The sequence below is a fragment of the Vanacampus margaritifer genome, chromosome 6 (assembly GCF_051991255.1).
Source record: "Vanacampus margaritifer isolate UIUO_Vmar chromosome 6, RoL_Vmar_1.0, whole genome shotgun sequence".
Classification (NCBI taxonomy): Eukaryota; Metazoa; Chordata; class Actinopteri; order Syngnathiformes; family Syngnathidae; genus Vanacampus; species Vanacampus margaritifer.
This window is the reverse complement of record NC_135437.1, coordinates 3017271-3039925: the sequence shown is the minus strand read 5'-3', so window position 1 is coordinate 3039925 and position 22655 is coordinate 3017271. Positions and strand designations below refer to the sequence as shown.

Below are 22655 nucleotides of genomic sequence, written 5' to 3'. Positions count from 1 at the left end.
TTGTACAAACTTGTAAAGCCTTTGTATGATCAGATTTGAAAGCACTCACCTAAATAAATAAATAAAAGTAAAAATAAATACAAATCCCAACTGAAGACACGCTTAGGACCGCTCCCTCATTTGAATAACATTTCGATCTGACAGAGCGTCTGCACCATGAAATAAATAAATGTGAGAGCAGAGTTTATTTTTTATTGATTGATATTTAATTATATTTATATATTTATTTTATTTTTGTATTTATTTCAAGCTTAATTTTTAATCTATTTTTTTTATATTTGTATTTATTTTACTTTTATTTAGGGGCTATATATATATACACACACACACACACACACACAAATACACACACATATATATATATATATATATATATATATATATATATATACATACACACACACACACACACACACACATATATATACACACACACACACACACACACACATATATATACACACACACACACACACACACACACACACAGTATCTATCTATATATTCTCCCTCCCTCTCCCTCTATATCTATTCTCTCCTCTCCTCTCCTCTCTCCTCTCCCCCCCATTTATATGTATTTTTAGTATTTCATTTTTGAATTATATTTTTTATATTAGTTTTTATTTTCACTTTTATTTAGTCATGTATTTACTTGTAATTTTGGCAGTTATGATCCATAAATTCCACGTAACACAGTCGCTGAGTTGGAAAAAAAAAAGCACTCTTGACACTCCATCGGCAATCCAACCTGTCCACCTCCCGCATGTATATCATGTCCTTTTTACCAAAGTGACTGTCAATGCTCTTGGGCGGAAAGGACAGATAAACGCAAGTTTTAGCCTTCCTCGCCATTGTAGTCCATTAACGCTGCGCCACAACTTTCCTGCCACGGGAGGCGTGTTCAGAGAAATAGTCACGTGACGACCAGATCTCTATTGAAGACATCGCTCCACTTTGTGGATTCCTCATGTCCGATTTACACAATCTTATGGGCACATCGCTTCACTATTTTGCTTGTTGGACGTCCACAACTTTGTTTGGTCTAGTTTTATTGAAGCTGACAAGAGTTTTGTGGATCGATTTTACAATGAACTCCAATGGAGGGGAGAAAACTTAACAGACCTAAGAGCGTTTTGGGGCGTGGTTTGTGAAAGTTTCATTAGGAATACTGCTGCTGCCTGTGACAATCTAATTTCCTCATAATCCAGTGTTTTGAATGTGATTGTGCTGTACCTCTGTCTGTAAAATGGCAGCCCTCTGCTCCTTAGCAGTAAGAGACTCCTTGAGGACTTCAATGTGCTGTTTGCTGTCTGAAAACTGGTTGGTGAGTGTCTCCAATTTTGTCTGCAGGCCCAGGAGCTCAGTTTCCTTCCTAGAGAGGTCTTGCTTCACCTGCTCCATCTATGAGTGGAGACAAAATTCAACAACAACTCCTTAGGGTTGCAAACGGTTGGAAAATTTCCCGTTTCAATGGGAAATTTACTTAAATTCCTGTTAATATAGTACCTATGGAACATTTCTAACTTTCCCAGAATAGTGCAACTCGCCTCCTTAAACTCTGCTAATTTAATTTCCCGCACCAAGAAACTCCGAATTTGTCTGACCTTGCTCTTCATGAACTTGGTGTGGCTGCGGTAGACCTCCATTTGCTTCATCTCCTCCTGACGCTCCTCACAGCTCAGAAGTCCATTAGACTTCATCATGAGCAGTTCCTCCTCCATGTCCCTCAAATTTCGTTCCATAGAGTTGATCTTTGCATCCTGAGGGTGATGAAGGTGCTCTAACGCAAGTGGCTTGACAGGATCGACACAATGCAGGTATAGTACTTCTGATGCAAAGTCCTCACCTTCATGTCAATGACTGTCTGTAAAGCCTTAGTTTTGGTTGACTCTGGGGTACCCTCATATCTACGATGCAGCTCCTGTTGATAGACAAGATTTACTAAATTATCCTGTGTAAGACATTACAAAATAGAAACCACAATATCCACATAAATTATAACCTTTAATAAAAAAAATGTTTAAAAAAGCACAATACTATACAAACAATAAGCAGTATTTAGTAGGCACAAAGACTGGTGGATAAAGAGGAAATAGTAGCAGCGGTATTTATGATAAAGGTATGTAATGAGTTTTCATTGCCGTATAGACAATAATATAATGGTATTGATGTCGCCATAAACATGAGTCTGACTCACTTGATTTTATGTATCTAATGATACCTTGGCAATGTTTTAGGAAGCTAAAAAAATGGAACAGCACATCCACATTGTTTTGATTGTCTTATTTTATTTATTTATTTATTATCTCAAGGTGACATCTTTTTATACGTTTATCATCTAGAGCAGTGGTTCTCAACCGTGGTCCTCAAGTACCCCTATGCAGACTTTTTTCCATGTCTCCCACAGCCAACACAGGTGTTTCAAACAATCAGCTAATCAGCGAGCTCTGCATGAATCCTTATAATGATTCTCAGCTGTGTTGGCTTTAGGAGACATGAAAAACTGCGTATTTTAGATGTCTCCCTCCTCCAACACAGGTCATTTATATATATTTCATCACCAAGCTCTGGAGTAGCCTGATAATGATCCTCACCTGTGCTGGACTAGGGAGACATCTAAAACGCGCAGGACTTTGGCTCTCGAGGACCATGGTTGCCTACCCCTGGTCGAGAACCTTGAGTACCCCTAACCAGCCTGTTTTACATGTCTCCAGCCAACACAACTGAGGATCATTACCAGGCTTCATGCAGAGCTTGCTGATGAGCTGATCGTTTGAAACACATGTTTTGCTTGTGGGAAACATGGAAAACAGGCTGAATAGGGGTACTCGAGGACTGTGGTTGAGAACGATAGTGGTTCAAACCATCCATCCATTTACTATCGCTTATCCGGGGTCAAGTCACAGGGGCAGCAGCTTTAAGACGGAAGCCCAGACTTTTCTGTCCCCAGCTACTTCAACCAGCTCCTCCGGCGGGATCCCAAGGCGTTCCCAGGCCAGCCGAGAGACATAGTCTCTCTAGCCTGTCCTGGGTCGTCCCCAGGGCCTCCCGCCGGTGGCACATGCCCGGAACACCTTTCCAGGGAGGCATCCATCAGGGATCCGAACAAGATGCCTGAACTACCTCAACTGGCTCTTCTCCACGCGGAGGAGCAGCGGCTCGACCCTGAGTCCCTCCTGGATGACCGAGCTTCTCACCTATCTCTAAGGGAGAGATAGACACCCTGCACAGGAAACTCATTTCCGCTGCTTGTATCCGGGATTTTGTTCTTTCGGTCAGGACCCACAGCTTGTGACCATAGGTGAGGGAAGGAACGTAGATCGACCTGTAAATTGAGAGCTTTGCCTTTTGGCTCAATTCCTTCACCACCACAGACCGATACAGAGCCCGCATCACTGCTGACGCTGCACCAATCCGCCTGTCGATCCTGTCCTAATGCCCTCACTCATGAACAAGACCCCAAGATACTTGAACTCCTCCACTTGGGGCAGGATCTCATCCCCAACCCGGAGAGAGCACGCCACCCTTTTCCAACTGAGGACCATGGTCTCGGATTTGGGGGTGCTGATCCTCATCCCAACCCCTTCACACTCGGCAGCAAACTGCTCCAGGGAGAGTTGGAGATCACGGCTTGATGAAGCCAACCGCACCACATAATCTGCAAAAAGCAGAGATGCTATACTGAGGCCACCAAACCGGACCCCTCAACGCTTCGGCTGCGCCTAGAAATTCTGTCCATAATATCTATGAATAGAAGTAGTCCAACCCTCACTGGGAACAAATCCGACTTACTGCTGACAATGCGGACCAAACTCTGACATCAGTCGTACAGGGCCCGAACAGCTCGTATCAAGGGGCTCGGTACCTTGTACTCCCGAAGCACCCCCAACAAGACTCCCTGAGGTACACGGTCAAACGCCTTCTCGAAATCCACAAAACAAATGTAGACCGGTTAAGCGAACTCCAGCTTTCCAACCATCTCAGTGACTTCGTCCTCAGAGATAGGGGAGCCCACCTCAGAGTCCCCAGACTCTGCTTCCTCAAAGGAAGACGTGTCGGTGGAATTGACAAGGTCTTCGAAGTATTCTCCCCACCAATTCACAATGTCCAGAGTCAAGGTCAGCAGCACGCCATCTCCACTATACACAGTGTTAATGGTGCACTGCTTTCCTCTCCTGAGATGCTGGATGTTGCACCAGAATTTCCTCGAAGCCATCCGGAAGTCGTTTTCCATGGCCTCACCGAACTCTTCCCATGTCCGAGTTTTTGCCTCCGCTGAAGCTGTATTCCGCTTGGCCAGCCGGTACCTGTCAACTGCCTCAGGAGTCCCACGCGACAAAAAGGCCTAATAGGACTGCAGCCACGACAGGCACCGACCACTTTGCGGCCACAGCTCCGATCGGCCGCCTCGACAATGGAGGCGCGGAACATGGTCCACTCGGACTCAATGTCCCCCACTTCCCCCAGGACAAGGGAGAAGTTCTGCCGGAGGTGGGCGTTGAAACTCTTTCAGACGTTCCCAGCAAACCCTCGCAATACGTTTGGGTTTACCAGGTCTGACCGGCATCTTCCCCCACCATCAAAGCAAACACACCACACCACCAGGTGGTGATCAGTTGACAGCGCCGTCCCTCTCTTCACCCGAGTGTCCAAAACATGCGGCCGCAAATCTGATGACACGACTACAAAGTCGATCATCGAACTGCGGCCAAGGGTGTCCTGGTGCCAAGGGTGTCCTGGTGCCAAGTGCGTCCTGGTGCCAAGTGCACATATGTACACCCTTATGTTTGAACATGGTGTTTGTTATGGACAATCCGTGACGAGCATAAAAGTCTAATAACAGAACACCACTCGGGTTCTGACCAGGGGAGCCGTTCCTTCCAATCACGCCCCTCCAGGTCTCACTGTCATTGCCCACGGGAGCGTTTAAGTCCCCCAGCAGAACGAGGGAGTCCCCAGGGGGAGCGCTCTCCAGCACACCCTCCAAGGATTCCAAAAAGGGGTACTCTGAACTGCTGTTTAGTGCATAAGCACAAACAACAGTCAGGACCCGTCCCCCCACCCGACGGCGGAGGGAGGCTACCCTCTCGTCTACCGGGATAAACCCCAACATACAGGCACCAAGCCGGGGGGGCAATAAGTATGCCCACACCTGCTCTGCGCCTCTCACCTCAAACCAAGTGCACAAATAAATGTTTGTATAGCATAGGTTATCCATGGCGCAGCAAAAATAATGATTTATATTTTTATGTATAAATAGATGCCTTAACCCAATTAATAGGCTTTAAATTATCAGGATTTTTGGAGATGATGACCGATCGCCGTTTGGAGAGATTAAAAAAAAAAAACAATATCAGATGACCGGTTCAATCAAAAGATGGAGCAATATTGTGTGTGTATTTAATTAACTTGTTTATTCACTGTATATATAATTAAAAATAATAATAATTAAAGACTTGACGCAATGAAGAATTTTGGGGTCAATCAGCGAGTTTAAAAAAAATTATACTCAATCTCCAATTCAATCAGAAGATGAAGAAATATATCTAAACAACTTGTATATCACTGGCGTCGAGCCAAAAGTTTGTACCTCCGAAATTGTCACTTTTTAGGAGACCCCAAAAACGGCATGTTTGTTCAACCATTTACATTACATCATCAAAGAGAGCAAGCCATTTTCATTTGGAAGCTGGCTGTGTTACAGTGTCAACGTTTTATCTCCACATGATGCTGCGTGAAGTCGTTTGTTTTGGCTCAGTAGAGATTGCCGCTATACACAAACTGCATTGAGTAAGTAATCGCGTCACGAGATTAGCTCAATTCAATGTTCGATGACCGTAGGTAAGGGTTGGAATTGGGGGGTTAGATCACCAAATGATTCTCAAGCGCAGCTTCTGCTGCTGCTTCCCGCTCCCTCAGCGGATGGGTCAAATAGAAAGAAAGAATGTCACCCCACTTAGGTAGATGTGACAATCAGTAATACTTTAAAGACAGAGTCCAAAGTTTTGATCGTTTCTGTTTGTAAAAAAACAATTAAAAAAAGACAAAATCACCACCACACATTAACAGAAGCCCAGAGGTGTAGATTGAGAAGGAGTTAATGTGTATACATCCAGTGTTTATTTAGTGTTTATTTCTGAATGAAAACTTTGGACTCTACCTTTAAGTTTATCTCGTATCTTTGTTTAGCACAAGTTTAGTGCGTCTTTATTTCCATGCTAGTTCAACTTCAAACAACACACCTACCAGCTAGTTGTACATGTGATTGGCTGAATGTGCGTGGCCTAGTGGTGTAGTCCAGGGTATACACGGGTAAACAGCGTATACCCACTTCTTTTTCAGTCAGTTTTGCATCTTTCTCTTCTAAATCCTCAATTTTGCGTCTACCCACTTCTAAATCCTCCTTGATGCGCAGTGATTGCGCACCATTCAGCCATGACCCACCCTCCGCTGTCACTAAATGGCTGGCCTGTTACTCGCTGCCTTATTGGTTAATTACAGGCATGAGGAATGATGCGCCAATCAGAGAATGAGTAGGGCTTTATTGCTAACACGTAAGGTGCCAATGCCACTCCAGTTGATTGACAGGTTACTCAGTCTCCTGAGCGAAGATCATAAATGTGAGCGAGGCAGAAATTAAAAAACTTCTTTCCAGTGAGTGACGGCATGATGTTGTATCCAAAGAGCATAGCATACTGTATATTCAATGAAAACGTCATTCACAGGTAAAGTTTTAAAGTCGTTTCCAAATGATTCATTGTTTTAAACTACTGGCAATATGATTGTACAGAGAATGATTTTGTCACCAATAAATTGTTGTTCAACTCTGCGTGTTGGCTAGGTGAACGTTATGAAATGTAACTTTATCCTAACATTAGCATCTTAACCCTAAACTAGCTAGGTTACGATGACTTTCAGATTGTAATGTTAAATGAATGAAACTGTAATAAATACCCAGACCAGAGATTCTCTTACATTTAGGTCTAAATAACATTAGCCAAGTTATTGTATACTGTATAGTGCAGGGTTTACCAATTCCGGTCCTGGAGGTCTGGACTCCTGCAGGTTTTAGATGTTTCCGCCCACTAGCACACCTGATTCATATGATCAGCTCATCAGCATGCCTGATAACGATCCTGAAGATTAGTTTCAGGTGTGTTGGTAGGTGGAAACATCTAAAACCTGCAGGACACCAGTCGTTGAGGACCGGAATTGGTAAACCCTGGTATAGTGTATAGAGAAACTTAGTATTATAGTATTATAATACTTAGCCCTAACTAACTTACATGATGTAGTTTAATTTTATAGTAGATAACATAGTATTCATGTTTGCCTCATAAGAAATACATTTTACATTACAAACTGTTCATGATAATTTTATTATTGTGCGTAATTACTAATGACAGGTTTTTCTTACATGCCACCATTTCTAAAATGGCGTTTTTTTAGAAGCCAAAGAAATAAAGTACAAGTTTAAAAAAAAAAATTCTGAGTTTACCCATTTCTCCAGGGACCACTACACCACTGGCGTGACCAGTAAGTTAACGTTACTTATGTAAATAAAATGATTTTATGACTTTTTACCAGACCCCTCCCCCACACACACGTAAAAATATGGTATGTAGTTTATATAACTCTAATAGGGAATGTTTGGCACACATTAATGGATAAACAGGTATGTTTAACTCCTATAATCTGTCGATTAAATGTACTGAGAATGGTAAGAAAGGTATTATCTATATTCCACGCTTTTGATAGTATGAAAGTATTATTGTCAGTAACAAATGTGTAAGTAAAGAAAAATGTCGAACTCCCACAGTCTAACATGGCATTACTTCTCTCAACGCGGTTATCTCTCTGTCTCGCTGATCCATTAAACTTTCCAGGTGATGCCGGTGCATCTCTGCATCGGCGAGCCTCCTGGTGCGCTCTTGATCCTCCTCTGACGCTTTAGCAGATGGACCTGAACACATTGTAATTGCGTGGTTACATAACAGCAATTCTGTGGGTTAGGAGCTGCTAAAACATGAGGAGAGATTTTGTATAATTTAAGCAGATGATGTTTTAAATGAATTGTAGAAGTCTCAAACATACATGCACCAATATAAAAGGTGGGAATATTTTCAGGATTCACTGCACGACAGTTACGAATGTAACTACGGGTTCTATGAGTCCCTAACGACCGCCAGCATTGCTTGTCACTCAGAGCCCTCATGTTTGTTTTTTTCTGCACGAGAAGGTTCTGAGAGACCATGTTCCGGTTCCCATCCCCTCTTATACATGGTGATTGCGTCAACCGGAACCATGTACTACGTGTCCTTTTATGTATTCTTTTCTTGAGTGTAAGCGTGCACATAGGGATTTTCTGTGCTGTTTCAGCACCGCCATCTGCCGGCCGTTCGAGACTTATAGAACCATAGTTACATTCGTAACTGTCGTTTTATTTTGCACACAGATCATCCTTTTATATAAGGTGACATAAAAGTAAAAAGCAAAGTTAAAAGAGGCAAATGTCTGAAAGCGGGCAAAAAAGAGAAAACGGATAAAAATGTTTCAGAGTGATTCTATAGGTCAGCTCGCCAAAATGCTGATTTGTGTCAGGAAAGTTTTGTTTGCAGCTACAATACCATAAATCCAGCCTGCCAAATTTGACTCACATGCGTTTTAAGATTAATAACTTTAAGAGCTTTCCCTTCCATAAATAATACATATGCAATGCATGTAAGAAATCAGCTTCTTTCACAATACACAACCCTTAGCTAACATGGAGCAAAAAAAGAAAAATAAATAACAATAAAAAAATGTAAATAAAAAAAAAAAAAGCTTCTCAAGCTCCCACTGACCTTTGCTTTGCAACATCTCCAGGAGTTTCTTGATGGATTCGTCTCGGGCCCCCAGGGTTTGCTTCTGCGTGTCAATTCTCAGCTCCATCTCCTCCAAAGTTTTCCTAAGAAGAAAAAGCTCTTTGGCCTGCCTGTCATGCTCGCAATGCAGCCGTCTAAAGTTCTCCTCGGTCGGTTCAGACGCCAGAGCCAGATCCCGGCCTTGGCTGGCGGGGTCTTGCTGGAGCAGCTGGTTTAGGTCCCGCAGGATCCTTAGCTCATCCTGGAGTGCCTGCATGGTCATTTGGAGGTGCTGCAGAACGGGAAAAAATGCATCTGGTTCAACAACATGTTTTCGTCAAGCGGTTCAGTTCGGCTTGTCACAATACTGTTTAAACTGGCATAACTGTTTCCGCAACAGGGTAACAGCTGATAGGTAAGGTAAGGTAAAGGTAAATTCCACTGATTGTCACACCCAACTAAGTGGGGGCGAAATTCGTTCTCCGCATTTGACCCATCCCCTGAGGGAGCGGTGAGCAGCAATGATTGCGCTCGGGAATCACATGGTGATCTAACCCCCCAATTCCAACCCTTTATACTGAGTGTCAAGCAGGGAGGCAATGGGTCCCATTTTTATAGTCTTTGGTATGACCCGGCCGGGGATTGAACCCACAACCTCCCAGTCTCAGGGCGGACACTCTACCACAAGGCCACCGAGTTGGTAAAAAGGACAAAATTTCGTAATGGGGTGCTATTTACATTCTTCCTATTCCGTCTGTCTTATAAATGCCTCACATTTTTTCCGATCAATCGGAGCACCAGTGCACCACAGCGCCGTATGTACTGTATTCCCGTTTCTGTGACTTATTTAGCTTTGATGACAATTTGATTGACACCTCAAGTCTATTCCAGAACAGTGCACTCATTTATAAGTTTTGTACTTATTTGGCACATAGAGCTTAGTTTAATGCACTTTTATACTGTAAATGAGTGGTGCTGCTGCCCATTTAGTATTTAGTCAATCTATAGGTGCACTGTTAAATATTGCAGTATTTGTGTGATATTGGAAGTCGGGTATTTGCACTCACATGCTGCAGTGCATTGTTTTCTGTTTAACCACACGTCGTTTCTCACACATTAATCACCACCACCTCTGAGTTGTTGCTATGGAGATTTTCTGCATCAACCAACCGGGCTTGCTTTAGAGGAGCGTCTGACGGCGTGTTCTTGCGGTGCTTCAACTCATTAAATTAAATATTCTAGGTAACATTGTATAGCACGGAGGCACCACATACTGTATTGTGTAAATTGTTGTCCCCTGATTTTTTTGATTTTTTGTTTTGATTTGTTTTTCCTTTATGGGTAAGATCAGGGGATGTCATTAATATTTTGTCAATTGTGGGTGTGCGAAGCGGAGCTCTTGTGATTAAAGGCTACATAAATAAATTTGACTTGACTTATCCTTGCACACACACAAATCCCATAGTTAGCACACAATACCTGCCATTGGAACCCATGCTTGTGCCCATTTGCCTGTACCCCTGTATGTTTGTCTGCACATACTGTAATGCCTGTGCGGTTTCCTGCTCGTGCCTCCAACTGGATTAAAACTTCCAAACCACATCTTCACTCTACTGACAATTATGTTCTAACCAACCCCCTGGGGCCGAACAGGGCATTCCCCAAGTCCAATTGAATGTAATCACCTACTGTATACAGTCCAACTAGCCTCTCCAATAACTTTCGTGGAACATTCCACAGGTGAAAACGTTAATTGGAAACCGGAGAGAGTTATGGAAAGTTTGGATTATTGTTGTTTGGGACATTGGACTTGGACTGAGCTCTTATTGTGCTGTAGGTAAGGCAATTGCCAAACAGGGATCTTGACTGAGATTTAATTTATTTATAAATTTAATTTATTTTAATTTCTCAACAGTTCACCAAAAGAAAGAGAGATTTCAACAGTATGACCAGCATTTTGAGAGGTGCGGGATGAAGTCTCCGCAATTCTGAAAGCCTCGGTGCTGAGTATCAAACATGTTGATAATTTCGGCACTCAGGCGCCATTGGCTCTATATGTGCATAGCACAGGAGCCAACGGTGTGCTGCTATTATCCATGGCACATGCGCTCTTCATACACCAATGGAGTATATTTTGAAGGTTCTAATTTAGGGCTTACACCATGTCATGAGAAAGCAGCGCTTCTGCGTAGTAGCAAAACATACAGCAATATATCTTCCGGCTTGGAGGTCTCCATTGCAAATGGTCACATGATCACAAATACATGATCAACGCAATTTTAAGCATGCATGCAGCTATGCCAACTGTGAGCAGAACAGCGCCATCAGCACTCGGGAGCCATCCGCGCCGGGAGCCGATAGCACTGCGCTGATGGTGCCTCGTCAGTACGGACTGGTTTTCTGAGTCCCCCAGACACAATAAAACAAAACAAAAGATAAAAGATGCTTAAGAAAGCACATGGATTTAAGATAAACCACAAAAATAAACAAACAGCGACAATAGACAACAGTCGTGATTTAAACCCCCCCCAAAGAAAACGCCTTTGAGGTGTGTGTGTGCCAGCGTGGGAGGCCAACATGTGAAAGCAGACAACTTTAAATTACAACACCCACTGATTATCCCACAGCTGCTTGGGCATTACTGGAATTAGTCCACAGTGATTCTGCAACTCAGTGGGGGCAAATGATAGAGATCTGCCCTTTCATTAAGGATCCCAGCGCAGCAAAGAAGGTTGCCTCGTTTCAATTCCTCTTGGCTCACTCAACAATCATACTGTAGGTTCAGAGACAAACGTTAACTCTTTCGAGAGCATAGTACTGTATAGCATTTTTAATGATAAACAGAAAATAAAGCAGGCATTAGACTTGCAACCAATTTCATTTGTTAAGCAGGAGAATATTGCTCTAAATGATACTTTTTTTTTATTTATTTATTTTTTTTTAAACCTGCCTGAAACCTGGCAAAATGCTTAAAAAACGAATGCCCTCTTTTCAAATTACAAAAAAGAGCAATAACAATTTTTTATTATTATTATTATTTTTTTTTTTCTGGAGAGCTCATTTTACTGATTTGACATGTCATCATCATTGCTCTCTCCAAAGGAGAGACTGAGGAAAGGAAGGAAGGACAGAAGAAGCAGAGTGAGATCCACAGACACCAGCCTCCACCGATTCAATGACCTGAGGAAGAAGCAGATTGTGTCTGAGTTTCGATAGATGCTGGTGTGGTGGATCTGGCATGCATGAAAATCTCCACCAAAGAGGGGAGCTATCGACCCCTGCCAGGACAGAGCAAGCGCAACACCTCAGGGCCCGCCAGGCCACGGCAGCGCCAAAGGACGAGCCCCACGCCCCGCAGGGGCCACCGGCCGGAGAGACAACCCAGGAGCAGGAGCGCCTCCCACCCCAACACAACGCAGCAGGACGGGGCACTGAAGGCCCGCCAGGCACCCCACCGGTCCACAGCCCCCGTTCCCCCCATATTTATGCACGTATAAGTGCAGCTGTTGATGTGTAAATTTGTGGGGGTTTTTCTCTTGTAAGGGGGTAGGACTCGATAAGTTTAAATAACTTCTTCCTTCTCCCTTTTGAACATACAAGCTGTGCTTAATGATGATTATGTAAGTAAAAACAAAAAAAATACTTTTCTTTTAAATCTTTTAATTTTAACTGCAGTATTTCTGTTGCTGGTTTATATGTTCAATAAACAAACAAAAAATAAATCTAACCAAAAGTGCAAAATCTCTACACTACTTACAATATTAGAAGTCATTTTTTTTATTTAAAAAATCCCTTTTTAACATAAATGGAACATTAGTATTTACATTATTTGTTTGATTATTTTTCATGATTTGGCATTTCAATTTCTTGCTAAAAAATATATGAAACAACAATGAAATTCTGGGGCAATTGTGTGCATGTAATAATGTGATGGTGTGATGATACATTCGGGCTGCAGTCGATGAATATTTTTACAATGGATTTTTCTACCGATTATCCAATCAAATAGGTAAATATTGATTTTGCCTTATTAAACAACAATAAATGAACATCAAGTGTGAGTGGAATTGGCTGTTGTTAGCTAATGTTAGCAGCTAGCTGTTGACTAGCTAAGTGTTAGCCAGGCTGTGTATTGAGTCAATGAGCGTCCAATGACCAGTTTATTTTGTTCATATTTCTTTAATAAAGCATCCTATTTCTTCAACAGAATGTGCGCTAGCAGCTGTGTCTATCCTTCACCACTTGTGTGGACAATGCATTATGTTCTCTAAATCGCGGTGGTAGGCTATATTAAATAAATTAGCTAACATCAATACATTACCTCGTGCTGGTAATGAATGTTGCTTTGCTGTAGACACATTGCACTTTATCATCTTTCATAAGTGAAAATAATCCCAAACTTTCGACATTCTCTATCATTTCCCGACTCTTTACCACTGTGCCAATTTATTTCTTCACCCAGTAGCGCTTGCAACCACAGTAACATTAATCCATGTAGAAGGATGGTCCCTGAAAAGCTTCCAGGCAGAGATCTTACTTTTTTTCTATTTTGGAGTTTTGATTAATCATTTCAGCCATATTATATATTTACACGATTTTCACAGTCATAACTGCCCTCTGAAGGAAACCATAATTACAATATGGCTTGTGATGAAAATTAGTTTGATACCCACAGTCTAAGATTAAGTAAGCAATGTAGGAAAACTCACCTGAGCTTCGTCTTGAATCACGCGGTACTGTTCCTTCCACACAGAGATCTTCGACACCTCGTCTTTGCGGAGTGCTCGCTCCTTTTTTAACTCTGGGCTCCAAAATGTCTTGATGGAATTCATGGATGAGCTCAGCTTACTTTCTTTTACTGCCACTTCCCGCCGCAACAATTCATTTTCCCGCAGAACCTAAGACACAGAGAAAAATGCAAGAAGATGTGTCATGAATTGTATTTACAAGAGGTGCTCTGATTACAATAGAGAACCGGACGTCACGTGACTATTTCTCTGATCATGCCCCCCGTGGCAGGAAAGTAGCAGCGCCGCGTTAATGGACTACAATGACGAGGAATGTTAAAACTAGCATTTATCCATCAACTTTCCGCCCAAGAGCATTGACACTAACTTTGAAAAGGAGATGATATACATACACGAGGTGGACAGGTTTGATGATATTACCATTGCCGATGAAGTGTCAGGAGTGCTTTTATTAACTCGGCGACGCTGCTACGTGGAATTACCCCCTCACTTACACCGATGAGTGCTTTTAAATCTGATCATACAAAGACTTAACAAGTTTGTACAATCTGGATTTATTTACCCTTTATGTGTGGTCAAAATGCCATTAGTGAGGTTTCCATCCAATTGTTTCGACTTTTTTAAGCAAATTTACTAAAAATGTGCAAAACGGGCATACGACTTATACCCCGTTTCCATCTGTTCTTCTTTTGCGAATATTGAGAGGGGACTCCGCCGCTGTAGGTGGCGGTATACACCATAGAGATAGGATCTACCAGTAATTTAAAAGAAGAAGACCAAGAAGCAACTGCGCCGTGCGACGACGTCGTATGAGTTTTCTTTGGTAATTTTTGATATACTGTAGGCTAGCGTTTCCTTGCTGTTTTTCATCTAAAATTGCATTAATAAGTTCTGTTTCGACGTCCCCCCAAGCATACCTTACTTTATCGTCCGCCATTGCACTGTGACTACTCATCAGCGTTTATTCGCAAAACCTGTTTCCATTGCCAAAATTCACATTTTCCTTTATTCGATACGCTTCAAAATCCACGCACTCAAAGCGCAAAAACTTTTTTTTCGAATTTTGGGCCCCTTTTCGGATTTCTATTCAGTTTTATTTTGGCATTTCTTGAAAATTCAAATAAAAATGGGTGGATGGAAACCACAGTATTTACATTAGAAGTTTCATGCAAGTCTTGGCAGTGTTATTTAGGTACAAAGTCTTTATCTTACTCAAGTCTTACTCAAATATAACACAAACACTTCTGTAGTACCATAACATTTTTATTTATCATTAAAGCGGAGTTGTAGTAGAATGGGAATTTAATATATTGCTAACTTTATTAACTCATTCCCAGGCATTTTCACGGAAGCAACCCCCTTCACTCCCGGCTGTTTTACAGGATTTTGACTGATTTTGCAAGACCCACAGAATATTGTATTCTATTGCTATAAAAACATGGAACCTACCAAAAGAAAGATTAGAGTCTCTTCTTCTTCATCAGGAAAAAAAGTATACTTCTATTTGTTTCCGTTTTGAAGCAATTAGCATTAGAATATAGCTAAATTTCATCATTATTCACAAATCTGCTTTAAAACGGTAGGGGACAGAGCTTGTTGCAACATGACCCTGGCTGATCTCTTATACTCTGCTGCCGCCTGCTGGCCATTTGTGTAATAACTACCATTGCTTCACACATTCTCTTCAATTAAGAGGCTGCATCAAAGCCTTCTGTATGCTATAGCATAAAAAAAAAACATTAAAAAAACGTATAGGTATGTCTTTGGGAGCATGGTACTATTTAAAATAGAATGTATTTATACGTTTTTGGGAGCAAATGAGTTAATGTTTTTACTGACATCCTTTTGTAGTGATTTCAGCCCTATTAAGTTGGGACCATTGTGAATCGAGAACCCCCGTAATAGAAGAACCAATTTTCCCTATTTTCAATCAAGGCAGTGTCACCCAGAGACAGGAGGAGAGAAATACCTCTTTGAGTTGGGCCTGAAGGTCCAGTATGGTGTTATCCCTCGCTTGCCTTAAAGAATGGGGTACAGTAGACGCCATGTGGTGGTCCCCAAAAGCCAAAGCATCGCCCGCCATCAGGCCAGCAGGCAATACCGTGCTTGAAGGCACCGAGGTGGAGATGTTGGGCGTGCTCGCGGCCACCCCGCCGCTGCTGCCGCTGCTCCTTGATCCATAGGTCACCCGCTGCCGACCCATGGTGGTCAGGACTCCGCCTGCACTTTTGGGGAGGTGCTCCCCCACGGCCACCTCATTGTCACTCAGGTACATGGGTCCCGAGGTGGCATATGCTGCATTGAGGGACTGGATGTTCTCCATAGACAGCGTCTTGCCCCCCGCACCTCCGGGACCTCCTCCGCTGCCCCCGGTGCTGTTAGTGCGACGGTGGCCCATGCGGGGGGAGCGAGGGAGACGAGGGGAGCGACCCGATCCCTGATTACTACCCCCACCTGCATCTCTGCCTCCACTATGGTTGGCATCCCCTCTGCCAACCGAGCGGGCGCTACCATACATATTTTGACCAGAAGACTCAAATCTAGCAGCAAAAGTAGGGTTGGTAGCCTCAGATGTGTGCAAATGATCACACTGATTTGTGCTTGTGTCAGTGGTTGCTCAACAGGAGGTAAAAGGCACAATGTTCATGATGGAAGAAGTCTCTCCACTTTCACTGACAGGCGGCATATGCAGAAATCCTGCTTCCAACAGGAACCAACGCATCCGCCGATGCTAAATGTGATGTCGATCTGCAAAGAATGAAGAGTCCTTTCATGTAAATTTAAATTTTGAATACATTGTGATTGCACGTACACTTGCCAGTCACATCATTCGGTGCTTGTGGTGCAACGGATCAGCGCTGATCCGTGGTCGGTTAGGATCAGGCCCCACGGTTCGGATCGCCTACGATCCGCGGATTGGTTGGTAGGGGGGAAAAACAACAAAGTGAGCATTCACAGTGGACACCCTTTAGACATGTCAAGGAAGGTGAAACATACTCAACGTAACACACCGTTTCAAGCTAACTTCAAAATAATGTTTGTTTACATTGATGGCAATGCAAACAGCCTTAGTAGACATTTACTTTGAAAGTGGCCCACGTCGTGGCATGATGGTAGCTTGACTTCCCTTTTAGACGTTCATAGTTTTGATTGACATTAAAGTTGCGACCAGTCAACACAACGCTATGCTGAACTCATATTCAATCGCTAATTTAGGACGCTAAGAAACCGCTAATTAATTACGCCGTCATTGTATATGGCAGAAGTCTCCGACGTAAGTGGCTACTTGCTAGCATTCAGCTAGCTTTTAGCAATACCTACAGGCGTCTGGCTGGTAGCTGTAAATTAATTTGACAGCTGGTAACTGGCTTACTTGAATTATTTTTCAATATTTTGGACTAAGGCTACTTTGTAATTCACTCTTCATGTATAAAGGAAGGGAATGGGCCTTAAATTACACTTTCAGGTCTTTTAAAAATAAAATAAAAACATAAATAAAACTTTGTCTTCATTTATTTTATAAAAACACTTTTGCCCATTAAAAAAGAAAAACATTTTACTCAAAATGGCAAACGTAGCCATTTAGATTGTAGGAACACAAGTTTAAGCCCTCAGTACCTTGTTATTTTAAACATGGACCATGTATAAAATGAGAATTCTGCCTCATATTTCAATAAAAGTTGTGTTCCTAAATCCTAAAAAGCTATATTAGACATTTTGAATTGATTTTTTTTACTCAATTTAATGGGGAAAAGTGTTTTACAAAATAAATGAAGACACTAAATCTTAAACGGCTATACTGTATTAGACATTTTGAATAGATTTTTTTTAATGGGGAAAAGCATTTTACAAAATAAATGAAGACAAAGCACTAGCTTTTCTTTTTTCTTTCTTTTGCTGATCCAAAAAACGATCCAATTAGTGGCTCAAATCCGTGATCCGATCCGAACCGTGACTTTTGTGATTCGTTGCACCACTATTAGGTACACCTGCACATATAGTACATCCATTTCCTGTACCAGTGATTCCCAACCACTGGAAAGTCATCCAATTTCACTTGGTGTTAGTACTACCAACTTCCTCAGTCCATCACACCAGCACACATTTTCACATAAATTCTATAAGCAAAATATTAAACAGAATGCTGTGATTCACTTAGTGGAGCCACATAGAACATATTTTAAAAAATACATGAAGCACCTCTTGCTAAACATTCAACAAGAAAATGATCAATAATTCTGCGAGAACAGAATTAATTGCAGCGTCCATTCGTCTATGTTAGGTTGTTATAAGTGTTTTGTTGTTAAGGTTAATATTCTGCCCTCACAACACGTTGCCAGCTTTGTGCGGCGAGACAGATAGTATGAAGAATAAAGCTCCAGAAGCTTTGTTGAGGATTTGTGCTGATTCTTTTGTTTTGTTCCTTCACATAAGATAACTGTTCAACAAATGTAACAATTAGTCCAAGTTAGTAATTAGTTACTGGACTAATAAGAGACTACATCAGCGACATATATTTCACCACAAGTGTAATTCATCTGATACAGCTGCCACAGGCCATAAACACACAGACGATAAATTGCGTCATTAGGTAAATGAGGAGTCACTTACAAAACTTGAAATATTCAGTTGATTACTTACAAAGACCTAACCAAGTTTTTACTAGCGTCTACAAAGACGCTGCTACTAAGAACAATACCAAATATCGACAAAACGTGTCCGTCCCCCCCAAAAAAAATCTGATTAAAGACGACGAAAAACTGTGTAAGTCATAAAAATTATCATGGGGTTGTGAATCAATACTTTTATTTTTTACATAGATGCATATTTTAAGCAGTGTAAATCGATATAACATTTTCGATGTATCATTACATCCCTAAAAATGTACACTATCTTTACCAAGTTTCTTTAAACAGAAGCTATGCTTGACAATTTACGCAACAGTCTACTACTACCACCACTGATGAAAACACTGAACTCTTAGCAGGCGTTCACATAACGCCAGGTGAGGTCTATCCAGAACTCGGCACTGGAACTACACACCAACAAAATCTCAATTCAGCGGATGCTTTGAACAAAGCTTTACACGTACGGACTTCAGGTTGTTGAGCATCATAATCTTCTGCTTGCAGCCTCGAATTTTTGTAGAAAATTGTACTACACATTGGAGCAAGGTGACAGCCATAGAGTTATGCCGCAAGAGCAAGACTGCAATGGGGGACTGAAAAACTTCAAATCATGCAGCAATTTTGCAACACTGCTCTAATGTCAGAAGGCCAGAAGGAAATTATATGCTTTCAAAAATTGTAAACCCTAAACGGTCAAATGCTCAGGGCCCCATGAGGGTCCAGTATCTGATACTTGAAACGAAATAGAAAAAAAGGCAGGCGCATCCTGACTTTTAGGACAACCAAAACTGTTGTTGTTTTACGACACGATACGATATACTTTTATTTTCCCCGTGGGGAACTTTTTCCTGGACCGTCCAGCTGCAGTTTACAGTAACGAAAAGAAACAACAGAAGAGATAAATTAAAATTAAATAAGAAGTGCAGCAATAAGTAGAAGACTTCCCAGAAGTCACAGAAGTATACATGTGTAGAGAAGTACATACATGAGGACTGCACACACCCATATACACACACTCCTATATATACTATATATATACACATGAGTATGTACAGCACGGCTGCATATATTCCAATATTCTACACACACAACATTGCACCATATATCTTATTGCACTGAGTTAATGTCGGTTGTTAAGCAGTTTGATGGATGTCGGCAGGAATGAGTTGTACCGGTTCAGCCTGGTTCTGGGGGCCCTGAATCTCTGAACAGATTCTGGCATGTTAGAACAAGGAGGGTAAGGGAAGTCGGCAACTCAGATCCGTAACTTCGGGACAAGGATTGGCTCTAAGGGCTGGGTCGGTCGGCCCCCCCGCCGCCCACCCCTCCCCGCCGCCGGAACGCGGCAGACGTGGGCGCAACGTCGACGGGGGTAGGCGCGGACCCGGGGCTTCGGGGCGGTGCGGCGCGGGCGGTTTCCTCAACCCTCCAGGGGGGAGGGCCGCCCGTGCCCGCCGCCCGTGCCCGCTGCCCGTGCCCGCCGCCCTCCCGGGCGAGCCCTTCCTCCGGCAAGTGCGAGGGTGCCGGGCCGGTGGGCCGCGGCGGCGACTCTGGACGCGCACCGGGCCCTTCCCGCGGATCACCCCAGCTGCGGCGCCCGTCGTGGCTTCCTACCCTTCCTCCAGGTTGGGCCTGGTCGGAGGTGTGCCTCGGCCGGCGCCTAGCAGCTGGCTTAGAACTGGTGCGGACCAGGGGAATCCGACTGTTTAATTAAAACAAAGCATCGCGATGGCCCGAGGCGGGTGTTGACGCGATGTGATTTCTGCCCAGTGCTCTGAATGTCAAAGTGAAGAAATTCAATGAAGCGCGGGTAAACGGCGGGAGTAACTATGACTCTCTTAAGAACAGAGGCCGGATATATCGGATAGCGGACTATATGAAGTCACTCCAACTATATGAGATTCCTAGTTGCCTGGGGCATGTTGCTTCTGCCCATAGAAATTACATGGACTATAAGTGATTCCTAGCTGCCTGGGGCATGGTTGCCTCTGCCCTTAGAGCTGAATAACAACGTATGACTTGAGTTCGTCCAAGGTGTTGGATGTCAAAGTGAAGATATTCATAAACCTGGATAAACGGCGAATACACCAAGGCTCCCTTGGGGTAGCTACCTCCTCGTGGTACCCGCCGGGCAACAAATGATGAACCTCATTTTCTGGCAAAAAGTTGCGCCTAGGGGTGTTGGGACGGGCCACCGCCATCCCGAAAAGAGGGGTACCCCCTAGGAAGGGAACTGGATCGGTCACTTCCGAAATCAAATGATCCTATGAGATATGGATCACCTCCCTCTGAAAAACTGGTCCTAGGGAGGAAGCATGGACCACTTCCTTCCGAAATAAAGTGGTCAACTAGCTCTATGACATGTCTCATTTCGAAAGTAACGACCAGGATAGCCGTTCTGGTACATCAAAACCGGCCGGGGCACAGCTCGGAGAGGAGCTGTTGCCTGTCGGGCAACCTCCCACGTACGTGTTTGGAGTTGGACACGTGGCGTCCAACCAGATCAACCAACCCCGCGGGCCGGAGACTCCCCAGCGGGCCGATGGCGAAGGGGTCTCACAGGAACTGGCTAGCGTAACAACCGGTACCAGTGGCGAAAACTCTTTGGACGGAAAGACCGTGTTAACAAACACACAGGCCCAGGGGACGCACCAACCGCGCCGAGAGAGCGGGTGGACCGCGGTTGGCCATGACCCTGGGCGACCCTCAGTGGAGATTGAATTGGAAACCTTGGAGGACTCGACAGTGAGAGCAGAGTCTAAAGAGGTCGTGAAGTTTACACAGCCTGGTCAAGTTGAAGGAAGAGGAATAACATCTGATGACACAACTGGGTCATCGAGCCCCAATAAGAACAGAGTCCCCGAACTCAGGCAGAAAAATGTTTTCCCCTAAGAAAGTGGCGGTGCTCTTGCCTCTGACGTCCGAGGGTTGTCCGTTGTGTGGGGTGCGTGTTGGAGGTGTGGGGGAGCTTGAGAGGCATCTCGCCTTGCGGCATCGTCATGCTTCTGTCACGTACATGTGCCGTAAGTGTAGGAAGGTCAACACCAGCAGGCACTCCATTGCGTGCCATGTCCCTAAATGTGGGGGTGTGGCGGGTGAGAAGAGTGCCACCCATGGATTTTCATGCGATATCTGTGATCGCCAATTCCAAAAGGCTGTTGGTGTCTCCCAGCATAAGCGGCACGCCCATCCAGGGGAGTGGCTCAGGATTGTCGGGGAAAGGAGCAAAAAGACGAGGAAGGGGAAAAGGAAGATCGAGGACAAATTTATTCCTGAGAAGGCAACTGACCAGGTGAGGGATGAGAGGGGCGACAACTGGATCGGGAGACTGATACAGAACTGTCGGCCGGTGCGGCCCCACCAAAAAAGCCCCCCGAACTGGTGGCGACCAGAATCCGCGAGGAGATCGAAAAAGGGGGTGAAGGTAAAGCTGGCGAGGAGCTCAAGGCCATAGCTGCTTTGGTTAGGGATGTTGATCAGAAGCCTGAACTGATTGAGACCTTGGCATTGGACTTGATCAAGTCGCTGGGGGGATCTGTGGAGCACCCAAAAGGGCGTATAACACCTGTTCGAATACCAGCTCAGAAAAAAAGCATGGGTGAGGCGTCTCGCCCTCAAGAAAAGGCAGTACCACGAACACCAGCGTATGTACGCTAAGGACCTGCCTGGGCTTGCTGCTCGTGTGCTGGACGGAACAGTAAACCCTGAATGTACATTGCTGTTAGAATCGGTGGATGAAGCGTTTCGTTCACGATGGGAGACAGCAAGGACATTCCACGGTCTGGGCCGATTTCGTTCAGGAGAAGGTGCGGACAATGAGGTGTTCTACAGGCCCATCTTGGCGGCTGAAGTCATGGCCAACCTGACCAAAATGAAGAAAAAAGCTACCGCGGGACCAGACAGGATCAGCAGACAGGCTCTGACGAGCTGGGACCCGTCAGGTCGGCAACTGGCGAGGCTGTTTACGACGTGGTTGGTGCGTGGAGTCATCCCCAGGGCTTTCAAGAAGTGCAGGACGCGGCTGCTACCAAAAACATCTGACCCAGTGGAACTAGATACGGTCTAAGGGTGGAGACCGGTGACTATTGGGTCGGTAGTGGCGGGGCTTTTTAGTCGCATTAGGGCGATGAGGCTATCGCGGTCCGATTGACCCTAGGCAGCGTGGGTTTGTGGAGGCCTCGAGCGGATGTGGGGAGAACCTGCTAATCCTGGACCGATTAATCAGGCGCTCGAGGGTCGAAGCAGTACCGCTGGCAGTTGTGTTTGTGGATTTCGCGAAGGCTTTTGACTCAGTGTCCCATGAGCATATCCTGTGTGCTTTGGGGCATCGGGGCGTGGACAAGCACGTTATCGAGTTGGTCCGGAACTCGTATGTAGACTGCTCGACCTGCGTGGGTTGTGGAGGCGCCTATACCCAACCCATAAGAATGAAGGTT

At 44.0% G+C, this 22655-nt stretch overlaps 1 protein-coding gene across 3 annotated transcripts in view; it reads right to left on the bottom strand.

Annotated features, from left to right (window-relative positions):
• Nucleotides 1-22655, bottom strand: part of LOC144053969 (ELKS/Rab6-interacting/CAST family member 1-like) — a 41495-nt gene that overhangs the window by 15568 nt on the left and 3272 nt on the right. For 2 of the 3 annotated variants that reach the window (XM_077568937.1, XM_077568938.1), the window contains exons 2-8: nucleotides 15561-16339; nucleotides 13553-13741; nucleotides 8844-9135; nucleotides 7836-7963; nucleotides 1847-1921; nucleotides 1605-1760; nucleotides 1234-1401 (exon numbers count right to left, since the gene is read on the bottom strand). In XM_077568937.1, coding sequence (XP_077425063.1) covers nucleotides 1234-1401; nucleotides 1605-1760; nucleotides 1847-1921; nucleotides 7836-7963; nucleotides 8844-9135; nucleotides 13553-13741; nucleotides 15561-16109 — 1557 coding nt within the window. In that variant the 5' untranslated portion in view covers nucleotides 16110-16339. Of the gene's footprint in view, nucleotides 1-1233; nucleotides 1402-1604; nucleotides 1761-1846; nucleotides 1922-7835; nucleotides 7964-8843; nucleotides 9136-13552; nucleotides 13742-15560; nucleotides 16340-16403; nucleotides 16494-22655 lie in introns of all 3 variants that reach the window. The other variant, XM_077568936.1, reaches the window with a different exon arrangement.